Genomic DNA, 13,828 nt, shown 5'->3' with positions numbered 1-13,828 from the left:
CCTTTACAGTATGGGAGTCCCAATCAATATGTGGAAAGTTAAAATCACCTACCACCAAAACTTTGTTTCTTGTGAGTCTTGCGTTTCTTTCAAGTCTGTGATCACTCTAATTTGCTCCTCTAAATCCTGTGGACTGTGAGCAGCCTATATAATCCTATTAACGTGGTCATACCTTTCTTATTCCTCAATTGTACCCATAAAGCATCACTAGACAAGCTCTCCAATATGTCGTGACTAAGCACTGCTGACTTTTTCCCTGACTGGTAATGCCATCTCTCCTCCTTTAATCCCTCCCACTCTATTACATCTAAAACTGAACCCCATCTAGTCCATAGTAGACTAGATGGTATAATCACAATAAATAGTTTTTAGATAACAAAGTCATCATCTAAAAAGCAGCTGCTGTGGTGCCTGGAGATGTGCAGTACTTAGGAGAACATCTTACTGAAGTATTTGCATTACTACTACATGCTGTACACTGGGACCAGATCTACCACCACACATTCATAACTGCTACTGTAATTGCAAGATTGTGAAGGGATCCTGCCATCATAACAGAAACAGAAGGCCATTCAGTAAGATGTGGGTGGTCTTGTACCACGATGCTTTCTTACCTCAACATTCAGAAATCTATCCATGACCTCAAATGTACTCAGAAGCAGAGTGCAGTTGCTCTTTGAAGTAGGAATGCCAAAATTATTTATTGCCCTCTGGGCAAAATTCTCATCTGCCCTAGTTGGACAACCATTTTGAAACCATCACTCCTAGCTGGAATTTAATGGCAATTGCCACTAACTATAGGAGGCACATACAACAGCTCATCTCAAACAGCTGTGATGTAGAGTCCAGTGAAGCTGAGACTATCCACACTACAAGCCAGACCAACACCCAAAACTACTGAGAAATACATTCAGCAAGTAGGTCACTCGGCCCCTCAAACCTTGTATTGCCTGATCTGACTACATCCTCTACTTTACAATTCCACCTACCACAGTAACCCATTCACTTCCTTTGTATGCTGCCGTTTTGATTGTCTAAATTAATAAAATCAGGGCAGACACCCAATGCAGACAATGGACTGCCTTCATTATCTTCTTGCAGTCACAAGACAAAATTACTGCTTTTTGAATTGGCAGCCATCAACACAAATGGTAACGTAACACAAACACATCCATCTAATGCTAATTAAAAACTGCTCGCTCTAATGTTTAACAGTGGTTTCTGGCATCTCCAACCCTGCCTGAGTGAGCAAACAGTTCTGAATTGTTTTACTGCTTATTTTTCAACTATCAGTGACAATTACTGCTTTTTGAACACAAACACATGCAACTGACACCATTTAAAAACTGTTCTAAGCATAGTGTAAAGTCTAATGGCCAAACTATTGCACATGACTGACGCTAGTTAGAAACTGTTCAGCAAGACACCTGTCCCAAATAAAAGGGAATCCCAGATATTTTCTCAATTTGTTTTTATTCCTTAAGAGGAGTCCCAAACAAGCAGCTGCCTGATTAACTGATGGCCCAATTAATCGGAATCCATTGTATTGTCATCAAAAATGTCCAGGACTCTGCTCCCACTGTCTTTTGAAAATTTCAAGGGCATTCAGTATCTTGGGGGAAAAACTACCTCTTCCGAAAATGGCCACCCCGTTAATTTTGAACAGGTATCATTTGTTTGAGATTTTTCCCACTAGAGGTAACATCTTCACTACCTGATCAAAGCTCTCAGGATCTTATATTTCAATCATCCTGTTTCCCCCTATCAGTTCTAGCAGATTCAAGCCTGGGCTATCCAAACTTTCCTCAGACAAGCCCAGTCATTTATTTCAATCTGATGAAGCTTTTGGCGAGTTAACATCCTTTCTTAAATAAAAACAAATGTGTACTCAACACTCCAAATAACCTCAATTTCTATTCTATTTCTCTTAACCATTCTTCCCCTTCCTAATCATTTATATTACCTGCACACTATCCTTTTAATAGTGCATTTAGATCTCTGCATTTCAGAGTATTGCAATCTTTCATACTAAATGAAATTCATGCTACTCCATTTCCCATACCTCTGCCCACCAACACTATCCATATCCTTTGTAGTCTTTTACATTTCAGAACTTTTGTGTCATCAGTAAACTCAGTAATCAAATTTTTGTTAACCGTATCTAAGTCATTTATATAAAAGGTACAAAGTTGAAATCCCCACCACACCACTCAGTATATCTTGTCAACCAGAGAAAAACAATTGATGTGAACTAAATTTATTTATTTACCCAGGAACACTGCAGGACAGTTTAACAGATTCTCAAACTTCTCTCCACTATCAGTTCAAATGTCAACACCAACTCCGCATAAACAACCAATTCTTTCCTCAATGTCTGCAAAAAAAAGCGACCATCAGGATAAACAGCAAAACAGATCTTAATTTAGGTTCTTTTATTTTAAGTTTAATATTAATCCATGCTGTGTTTCAGTAAGAAGGATACATATCTGTATCGGTGGCTCCAGTCAGATATATCCAGTAGTACAAATTAGCTTCAAGTTACACATACTGAACAGAGAGAGAAACAAGGGGGCAGTGGGACAGGGGAGAGAAAGAGGAGGAACGGGTCAGAAAAAAAAAAATTGTTTTAACAAAGCATGCAGGCTTCAACAGCAGCTCAAACACGACCTGCTCTGCCAGGATGGACAAAAAAATAACAGCAAAGGACTACCCATGGATTGTAACTGGTACCTGCTAGCTTCAGGGTTAAAAACACTGAAAGAAAACACAGTGCACATCACGCTCAAAGACTTTCAGAGCTAGCTACTCAACTGCTCACAAAGAACACAGTTTTATTTGCTTAGGTAGTGGGTGTGCATGTACACTTTGAGGAGGAAAGCAAACCAAGAGCATGCAATCACAAAGGTGGTTAAGACTGTTTGGTGCATTGTAAATACCTAATTTCTTTACCGCCCACACCCCACCCCAAATGGACCAAAGATTTTTGCAGCATTCACAGGAGCTGGGCTCAGAACAATCACTGTGATTCATGTCTGACCACCAATTCACTGCTCAGATTGCCACGGGTAAAAAGGTGCAGGCATGAATTAGTCACAAAACTGGATTTAGTAGAATCGAACAGTTTATTCAAAAAGATTTTCAAAGGATTGTGATATCTAGTCAAAGACAGCAGGTCCCAGTTAAGCATCCACAGAGAGCCAGCATTGCCTTTAGATTTTTTAAACAAGTAAAAAATAAAAATAAAAAAACAAAAATAATCCTTGGAACCCAAATGGGCACATAGCTAATTCTGAGGTCCAGTACCAACATCAAATTTACTGGTTCTCAGCTTGGACTGGGACTATAGGGATGGCAGGAGAGGGGCAGACAGGGTCTTCTCATTTGCCATGTCTTCTCACTGATTGTCGTCATCAACATCTTGCACCACATCTTTACTTGGTTCTTCCCCTGTGCAAGAGAACAAAGTGATAATAAAGGTAATTGGTTTACAATCTAACAGCACACAGGAACAGCAGCTACAAATCACAGCTCTCAGGGATACATGCAGCTTTCTAGAGATTAGCTGGTGCATTCCAGCTACTGAAGCAATGGGCAGTGTGCCCCAAACCATCCCATATCTACTGTATGCCATTACTTTTCAGTTCAGTCCAGTCTCAACTCTACTTAACTTCAAGTACACACTCAACAGATGATCAGACAACTGATGAATCCTCCCCTACCTCCACTGTTTTTATCATGATCAAAGCCTAATGGAAGATGCAGGATCTGATCACAGAGTAACAAGTTACTCTGCACATGCTACACGGAGTATATCTGACATTTTCTCCACTTGTTAGAAGAGCATGGAAACAGGGCCTGATCAAAATCACCAACTATAAATTAAGTGCCTGAATGTCCATTCGGCATTATTAGTGGTTACAGCAGAGGAATGGAGAGATCAGATGACTGGTATTATGCTGAAGTCCAGACCAAAGTGAACACCTGGCGAACACTACACTTCCAACTGTTGGGTACAACAAATCAAAGCTTCTGACTACAAAGGTATCAAAACATTAGTACATAAATGTTCAACATACTCACACTTTAGCAGGCTTACTTTAGATTGCACGTCTGTTAAGATAACATGGGGAGCAATTTCATTTAATTACTTGCACATGCTACGATAACTCAGATGGGCACAAAGCAGGCCACCTTCCAAAGATGGAATCACTACCTTCAGGAATCACTTTCTACGACTTAGTGGCCAGAAGTACAATTTTGATTATTCTAGGTAAAAAAAATTTACATATGATTATGTAACAGGAACAGCAATTCCTCAGTGAAGACTTTAGTCAAACTGAAAAGGTTCAGTAGGCAACTCTAAACCCCAACACATTTTAAACACTGTTAGGATTCCTAACTTTTAAGAGGAAACTGGTTCAACTCTCTCCATGGGGTGACATCACTATATCTAGAATTTATGCATAATTTCTAGCATTAATAACCAAAGATAAACTACTGTTGCTAGAACTACCAAACTATTTACCATTGTTGCTGGGTTAGTTGAAAACTGCAAACTCTGGCATGCACCAATGCCACTTAAATTTTGAGTCTAATTATCAGTTAACTCCACACCTACTCTCCCACACTCCCAAAAAAGTCTACTGAATTATAGCAGGTATGGTATCATTTTGTATTAAGTTCAGGGGAAGATTTCAGTGTGAATGGCAAGTTCCTGGTTTAACTTCAGTGCAAATATACTACATGGTTTTAATGAATAACACAAATTAAGAAGAGGATTCTGCTACTGTTTTGAGCTTAGACACTTCATCAGGACTGGAAAGGAAGGCAGCAGAGTACAAACTAGCAGGCATTGCTCCCCCAGTCTGCATCTGGCCACATCGTGGCAGTAGAAGGAGCCACGGGCAGACCTGTGGTAGGGATCGGGAGATCCTGGGTGCTGTGGTGGACAAAGTGAAGGTGCTTGAAGCAATCCCCTTATCTGTGTCAGGTCTCAATGTAGAAGAGCCACACCAAAAGCAATGGATGCAATAAAACACTGGCAGGTGAAAGCATCACTTCAACTGGAAGGTTTGTTTTGGGTCCTGAATGGTGATGAGGGAGGTGCCGGGGCAAACATAGCACTTAGCACAGTTGCAGAGATAAGTGAGAGGGTAAAGTGGACAAGGGAATCCTGGAGAAAACTATCCTTGCAGAAATAGGTGAAACCACATCACGCCTGAGCAGACCCACAAGTTGAAATGCAGCTTTGCCTAGTATGTTTCCACTCTATTACAGCAACTGATTCAGGTCCAACTGTGAACAACTACACAAAAGTTAACACAATGATGTCACAGAAAGGAAAACCACAATCCAATTTTGACTTTCCTTGTTTGCCTATTAAGATTTTAGGAACTCAACCGGGGTTATAGCATAAAGTATCCATTTGATTAATAAATTCATCACAAAGATATTAGCATAAAGCTCACGTTTCTGGGAGTGCTTTTGTAATACTTAATAGTCATTAGATGATCAGTACTATTGGCAGCAAGGTACACAAAACCCTGCACAGAATTAGGGGTGGGGGGCGTTGTTTTGGGCCCTGAATTTTGTTTGGTTGCAATTTTTGTCAAGCTACTGGTTTTACTTTTTTCTGAATCTTTATGCCACCAGAACTGAAGACAGCATTTTCCTCTGTTCCAGACACGGCCATATCATTTGAAATAGTTGTCAGGACGAAGAACATCAGCATTAGGAATCATCTGATCTTCACGAGTTACTGAGAGCTCCAGCACAACCAAACACCTAGGTTCAACTCTCTAACGTTCCTGGGATAATTACATCTCACAGTTTTGAAATTTATAGCAAGAAACGAATCACAAAATGGGCCTGAATCAGCATTAGTTAACAACTTACTGCTTACAAGCCAAAAGCCCCACATTATGCATCATTAGAATTTAGTTTGAAAATGGGACTGACATCTTGGGATATGCAAGAACTGCTTGGCATTTTAGAGCGACTTACAAATTACAGATTACAGGGGAGTGAATGGTTCATATCCTTTAGGAATCTATTCAGGAAGGAGAAAAGTAAAACAGAAGAAAATGAATATAGAATAAAAGGAAGATTTAACAATGCTACAACAAAGGACACAAGTAATAGAATAAAATCACTTGAAATGCAAGATGAATTATACTAGTCAGCCTAGCTATTTTGTAGTGCCAATCCCAAATGTAATTATTCACTCAGCAACCAAGCTGACACTCAATACCATGAAGGTTACATTCAGCATACTTCCTGATAGAAATGGTTTTCACAATATTAAATCGAAGAACAAAGAGTAAGAGCACTAAGAAATTAAGCACTAAGAAGCACCGAGTACTTCACAGTAGCATTAAACCCACCCACGTTGTACATGAAATTCATAACTGAAGCTCAATTTAGAGCATATCAGTTTTAGATTTGGAAAATAAGAGGACTAATCAAAGTGCAGTGAAAGATGCCCCAACTGACAAGTTCTTCTGAGAATTTTTGGCCTTTAACCCAGTTTTTGTGTGTCACAATTACTGGTGCCTTTTAGAGCTGCAGCCAACTATGGAAAGATCAACCTGCCATTGATAGGACAGAATTCATCAAATGCTTCCCAAATTGCCACTCAGCAGATGGCAATGTATGGTTAAAACTTAAGTGTTCACTTTCCTTACTTGCTTGAATGTTGAGAACCCTTGGAACAGAATAGACAAAGCAGAGTCAATTCATGTTGTTTCCTTGGACTTTCCAAAGACCTTTGACAAGATGACTAAACAAGACAAGGGCCCATGGTGTTATGGAAAGAAACCAGAAGGCAGAGTAGGTAGGAATAAAGGGAATGGTTGGCTGCCGGTGACTGTGTCCCACAGGGATTGATTGCTTCTTTTCACATTTTATGTCAATGATCTGGTTAATGGGATTGTTGGCTTTGTGGCCAAGTTTGACGATTCAAAGATATGTGGAGAGGCAGGGAGCTTTGAGGAAGCAGGAAGCCTGCAGGTCTTAGACAGATTAGGAGAATGAGGAAAGAAGAGGTCAATGGAATACTGCATAGGCTAGTGCATGGTCATGCACTTTGGTAGAAGGAACAAAGATGTAGTTACTTTCTGAACAAGGAGAAGATATGGAAACAAGAGTAAAGAGATTTGGGAGTCCTCATGCATGATTCCCCAAAGATTAACTTGCAGGTGGTAAGAAAGGCAAATACTTAGTTAAGATTCATTTTGAGAGGATTAGAATATGAAAGGATGTAATTCCGAGGCTTTATAAAGTGCTGGTCAGACTGCACTTGAGAGTATTGAGATAAGTTCTAGCCCCCTTTTCTAAAAAAAAAAGGACGTGCTATCATTGAAGAGGGGCCAGAGGAGGTTCTCAAGAATTATTCTGGGAACAAAAGGGTTAAGTATGAGAAGTATGAGGAACATTTGATGGATCTGGATCTGTACTCATTGGAAACACGAGGAAATCTGCAGATGCTGGAAACTCAAGCAACACAGACAAAATGCTGGTGGAACGCAACAGGCCAGGCAGCATCTATAGGAAAAAGTACAGTCGACGCTTCGAGTCGAGACCCTTCGCCAGGACTAACTTTCAAATCTCTTCCTATCTTTTCTTTCAGTTAGTCCTGACGAAGGGCCTTGGTCCGAAACATCGACTGTACTTCTTCCTATAGATGCTGCCTGGCCTGCTGTACTCATTGGAGCTTAGAAGATTGGTGGTGGGGGAAGAAGAGAAAAAGAATCTCATTAAACCAACTAAATATTGAAAGGTCTAGAGTGGATGTGGAGAGGATGGTTCCAATAATAGGAGTTCAGAAGTCAGAGACTCAGAATAGAAGGACATCCCTTTAAAACAGGTGAAGAGGAATTTCTTTAGTCAGAGAGTGGTGAATCTTCGGAATTCATTGCCAGACAGTGATGGTGGTCAAATTATTAGGTGTATTTAAAGCTGAGTTTGACTTAGTCAAAGGTTATAGGGGAAAAAGCAGGATAATGGGGCTGAAAAGGAAATCTGTCATGATCGAATGACAGAGCAGACATAATAGGACAAATGGGCAATTTTGCTCTCAAGTCTTAAAGCATTTATGTCCATAACATGACTGTAAATGAAGTGGCTACTTAAAAAGACCCAGAAGGCATTCATAAAGCTAAAACCTCAATGTACCAATTTGAACAAAACCAGTGGAGATAATCTAATTAGGTTATTTCCAGTTGACAGAAGACCGGCAATGCTGACTTGACTTGCAAGTCAAATAGGATAAACTGTCCCAAAGGATGTTTCCAAAACACCAGTCACCTTAGAAGAAACCCATTTAATTTTTTTATCCCTGTAGTAATCTGGATGAAAGTAAGCTTCTCCATTATCTTTACTGCATGACACATGCAATGAGATATAAAATAGTTGTACTGTGATCTCACTATTTAGTTCAAACACAACCACTCCTCTTTGGGTTTCAAAGAAACAAAGGTAAAGAACAAGGCATAGAGGAAAATGATTTGATTCTACACAAGGAAGTAAGATCCTGCAAATCAATAACTTTGGCCATTTACGTACCATCTCCCTGCATGTCTGAAGTCCATAGTGTCAAGTTGTCACGTAACAACTGCATAATGAGTGTAGAGTCCTTGTAGCTTTCTTCACTCAAGGTATCCAGTTCTGCAATTGCATCATCAAATGCCGCCTTTGCCAATCTGCAAGGTGAAAGTTTGTTCTATCAGTCAAATGAGGATGTGACTGTCCAGATTGGTACTTAGCATCTCAGCCTATAGCTTTCGGTGGAATGATTCAGCAGCTGGAGGAGCTGCTCTAAAGGAGCAATCTCTCAGAACCTGCATAATTTAAATGAACACACTGTTTTGGCAGCACTGCAAGGGGAAAGAATGTCAACTGGAAGTCCATCGAAAATGTACCAGGAAACTTTTATCCATTTGAAGCATAAAGGGCAGCGTGACATCAGTTTAATGTTACACACCAAGGTTACAGTAATCCCTCAGATTGGCAGTCTAGAGTGGGGATATATCAACTAATTTACAGATAAGAGTGCAGAACAGGCCCTTCCAGCCCAGTGAGCCGCGTCACCCAGTAATACCCCCGATTTAACCCTAGCCTTATCACATGTCAATTTACAATATACCCATTAACCAGTATGTCTTTGGACAATGGGAGGGAACTTTGGCTCCCAGAGGAAACCCACACGCTTACAAGCTTCTTACAGAGGATGTCAGCACTGAACTCCTAAATCCTACACTGCCAGCTGTATAGAGTCATACTGAAACAGCACACACACAAGGTACTATTCAGACAAGGCACCAGAGTACTCCTGGGACCCATAATAAAGACCAAAGCCTTCAAAACAAACTAACAAAAAATAATTCTGACATACAAAAACAGCTATGGCAACATTTGCAATTCTATATTCCATACATACCTGCAGGCACGGTCAGGGGAATTGAGGATTTCATAATAGAATACAGAGAAATTCAAAGCAAGCCCTAAGCGGATGGGGTGCGTTGGCGGAAGTTCTGTCATTGCAATATCACTAGCCGCCTTGTAAGCGACCAAGCTGTTCTCTGCCGCTTCCTTCCGGTCATTCCCTGTTGCAAACTCTGCCAGATACCTGTGGTAATCACCTTTCCTGCAATATGAACAATGAACAATCAGTAATCCCAGGCAACATCACCACAATGAAAATTTAAAACCAGTTTCATTAAAACAGATCAACACAAAAATTACCTGCTTTTGAAAACTGTCAGTAATTAAATGATTCCCACATTACCTCCTTCCTTAACATTATGTTCTATCCCACATCTTCCAATAGAATCAATTACAATGAGACTAGATTAACATCTATTGTTTAACAAAACCAAGCAGGAACAAAGTCAGTAGGTTCATCAAGCCCACTCCAACTTTCACAGCTTGTCTGCCTCAGGCCTTTGCATTTCCTGCAGTTCCTCAACCTTTCAAATATTTATCCATCACCTCAAATACCTCCACAATCCTCTTGGGTACAGGGTTCTCGACCATCACCACCTTCCACTTTAAGTGTCTTGCCTCCGACTTTGAAACGAGGTTTCTTTGTTGGAGTCTTCCACTACTGGAAATATCTCAACATCTACCGTCATGCCCACTTCTACTCCCAACCCTGGCCTGGGGTTCAGCTATCCATATGATCACCCATCAATTATCTGTACTTTAAAGAATACAGATCCACACTATACAGTTTTTAATTATCCATGATGAACAAATGCCTTGGAGCAGCTATTAGTCTACAGTAAATCTTTTCTGGACTACCTCCAATAGTAGGACTACAGTACACAGTACTCCACGTGCAACTTGACACCCTGTAAATATGAAACAATATTTATAAACCAGCTACCTTGAAAAGGGCCAATAAGCCATTTACCTTTGTAGCCAGCTACATTTGTCTATCCTTTTGATCCCTGAAAAACCTAGATCCCTTTGTACTCCATTTCTAGATTTCTCTTGAGCCAGAAGTTTGCCTCTTGATTTTTCTCACCCGTGTAGGACCTCATACTTACCCCACATTAAACTCCATTTAATAACAGATCACCTACTGAACTATCTACATCCTGTGGCAGCAAAATAATCACAGCATACCAACATTTGCTCCACAAACTTGGTTGGCATTCTGCTACCTTTCAAGTGATTAATATTTCTGGTAAATGATTGAAGGCCAAGAGTGGATCCTTGGGATGCTCCACTAATTTACTGCTTGAGATAAGGCCCATTTATTCTGACCCAGTTTTCAATCCACTTCCACCAATATTGTGAGTTCTTACCTAATGCAAAAGCCTCTTGTGGAATGTTGTCTGAACATCAGTTTAAAGCCTTATTTTAATTGGTAATAGCAGCTTTCTACCCTGCTTGATCCAGCCAGATGCAGTTTAATAGGACAAAGCAGACAGTCAGACATTGCTGCCTCTGACATACTTGCAGATACCCACATGGAGGCACACTGAAAGAAATCACTGGATAATTGTACTGATATTTTCAATGGCCCCAAGTCCAATGATGAGTCCAGAAATACACCTTACGTCCTAAGATCACGATCACGAGGAAGCAGCTATCTACTGGACTAGATCACTAAGGCAACATTATCAATTCTCAACTCTCAGATGAACCCCTCATAAACAGTGCTATTTTATAATGAAGCTGCAAACTACAGGGCAATACATACATTCCAGTTGATTTAAACTGTCCATTGCTCCTATTGAGAGCCAGTAATCAGCAAATGCCAGTATGATTGTGGAACACTTTTGTGCAATCAGTTCTTATACACTTCCCCGAAATGCCTGGTACGTACATTTTATAGTAGAAAACCTTTGACTCCCCAGTGTTGGCAGCAGGAATGAGGTGTTTATCCAGTACATCCAGAATGTCATTACAAATTGATTTCAGCTCATTCTCAACCTGAAACAATAAAAAGCATTTTTAACACTCTAGAGCCTATATAAGTCACCATTACATATTGACAAGATCAATGCAAATTTCACTAGATAAAGTTGTGCTAATGCTAACATTGACAACCAGAGCTTACCAATGAGCCATGGAATGCAAGTCATTTAAGTGAAAATGTCTCAATGCATTCAGCTATCAGAAGATAAGTTAACTGAATTGCTATGCTTCACAGCAGTTTACAACAAAAAGTCACAAATGACGATGTGTATCCATGCAATATGGCTTTTGGGTTTGGAGCTGTTAATTGGACATTTGTGTCTGAGATACATTTAACGTGTTCCTAGATAGAAGCAAACTTATACTGATTTCTAAGGCAAAGTGCATCACTGAGGCATTAAACACCACATACAAAATATTGAACTGAACAAAAGCACCAGAAACATGTTCAAGTGCAACACTAATTGAATGGAAGTATCAAAGGGATACAATGCACCTCAAAGAGCGCCAAGTTAGATTCTAACTGATCCAAAACACCACAGTATTTGCTTTGCAAAGAATTAGGACGTTTCCAACTACCCTCCTAAAAGGAAACAAGTGAAAAGATTTCTGAACTTGAGCAGGATGACCAAACCATTTCTGCCTTGCTCCAAATCGACTTTCACTGATGTAATTAAACCTCAGCCAAGAGTGACTACTATTCCGATTAGATCAGCAAGTGAAACCGATGACAAAAGGAACATGGGAATAATCTGCAATGGCTCATTTCCACGCTGTACATGTAGTCATCCACTGAATGTTAGCTTGGACCACGTTCTGTATTACCCTGCCATGTAATGCTCTGTAAAATCACCCTATAAAAACTGCAGGAAACTGCAAAAAAAATTGTGAAACGTAGATCTTCAGAAGTTTCACAACTTAAGGGGGAAGGAAATGAAAACACTGGAACAGCTCCGGCAATTCGCCCACTTAAAAATAGAACATTCCTACCAGCCGTTAAAATTTAGCCACATACTCTCACATACTAAGATCTCAAATGGGAATTATCTCAGAGCAGCAGATCACCATGTACAGAGGCAGGAATTTGGCACGAGACAAAGTATGTCATACTATACCTACATTACACAACCACTGTAAATTATGAACTAAATGGATTTCTAACGGATTTCTAAAACTGAGATTTTCCACATAATTTGAACTGAAGTCTATATGCTAATCATCAAGCAGAACAGAATGCTGGAATTAATTAACACCTTGGCAGCCCTTGAATCATCCAGCTAGTTTCCACCATTCTTAGCAGAAAGTTCCTTGCAAAGCAAGATTTGAATCTTGGTTGGAACAGAACTGATAAAATAGTAAACAGTTTTACTGTAAGATTAAGTTCCTGACAATGCAAATCACTCATCTGCAGCAGAGAATACACCTAAACCCAGCACTGCTCCCTATGGCTGGAAGGACCTCCTTACTATTCAATCAAGGCTGAGCTTTATCTGCAGAGTTGTTAATAGGACTGAACCTTTTAAAAACTAGAATTTTGCCATTTCTAGTCTTGTGGTAGAAGGGCAGAGCAGGAATGGTTGAGCCAAGGCACTAACCTGATCAACTCCTAAGTCACAGAGCATCATTTATACCAAATATGCAGAACAAAGGTTATATACATGTACCTACTCCCAGTGTGGATCATAATTCTAGGTATGAAAGGGTTAGTCTATTGCTCTTGTTTTCCTTTTAAAATGCTTAAATCTTGAGAATATTTTCAAGACTGTCATCAGCTGCTCTGACCAAATAGCTCTCTAGCTGGACCAATCTCCTGCAATCAAATCTGGCAGGAACCCTATCACCTTACCTGGCAACTTCGCATTTTCTCCAAAGATCATTTAATCGGATAATGAAAGTAACACTGAACAGAATTTTAATAAGATACTTAATACAATACACAAAACAAAATCCAAACCCAATGCAAAGCACTGAGGTTCAGAAATCAGTGTTGTAAGCAACCAAATCACTGTCTGCTGACACCTATAAATTGGTAAGGCTCACCGTCTGTCTGTATTCACGGATCATTTTTATCTTTTCCTCTCCACCCTTATTCTCTTCCTTCTGCTCAATACTGCTGATTATCCTCCAGGACGCTCTCCGTGCTCCAATAACATTTTTGTAGGCCACAGACAGTAAATTCCTTTCCTCAACCGTCAACTCCACATCCATACCAGCTACTTTCTTCATCGATTCCACCATTTCTGTTGAAGAAGGAAATGTGTTTATTGGCATAGAAACAATGATTGACCAATGTAAAGCCATAATTGTAGCCTTGTAAGTTTCTCATTTCATTATTTGATGCAAAATTAATCTTTATAGAGCAAGAACCTCAGGTTTTACTGTCCTAGTAGAGCTACCAATCACT

General features: G+C 39.9%; 1 protein-coding gene across 1 annotated transcript in view; it reads right to left on the bottom strand.

Moving 5' to 3' along the window:
• Positions 1–2,417: 2,417 nt before the first annotated feature.
• ywhae1 (tyrosine 3-monooxygenase/tryptophan 5-monooxygenase activation protein, epsilon polypeptide 1) overlaps positions 2,418–13,828 on the bottom strand; it is a 37,907-nt gene continuing 26,496 nt past the window's right edge. Inside the window, exons 2-6 of the mRNA XM_059973731.1 lie at positions 13,465–13,664; positions 11,333–11,439; positions 9,437–9,643; positions 8,563–8,699; positions 2,418–3,447 (exon numbers count right to left, since the gene is read on the bottom strand). Coding sequence (XP_059829714.1) covers positions 3,395–3,447; positions 8,563–8,699; positions 9,437–9,643; positions 11,333–11,439; positions 13,465–13,664 — 704 coding nt within the window. The 3' untranslated portion in view covers positions 2,418–3,394. The remainder of the gene's footprint in view (positions 3,448–8,562; positions 8,700–9,436; positions 9,644–11,332; positions 11,440–13,464; positions 13,665–13,828) is intronic.

The sequence above is a fragment of the Hypanus sabinus genome, chromosome 6 (genome assembly GCF_030144855.1).
Source record: "Hypanus sabinus isolate sHypSab1 chromosome 6, sHypSab1.hap1, whole genome shotgun sequence".
Classification (NCBI taxonomy): domain Eukaryota; kingdom Metazoa; phylum Chordata; class Chondrichthyes; order Myliobatiformes; family Dasyatidae; genus Hypanus; species Hypanus sabinus.
The sequence above is the reverse complement of the archived record's forward strand: the minus strand, read 5'-3'. Positions and strand labels throughout refer to the sequence as shown.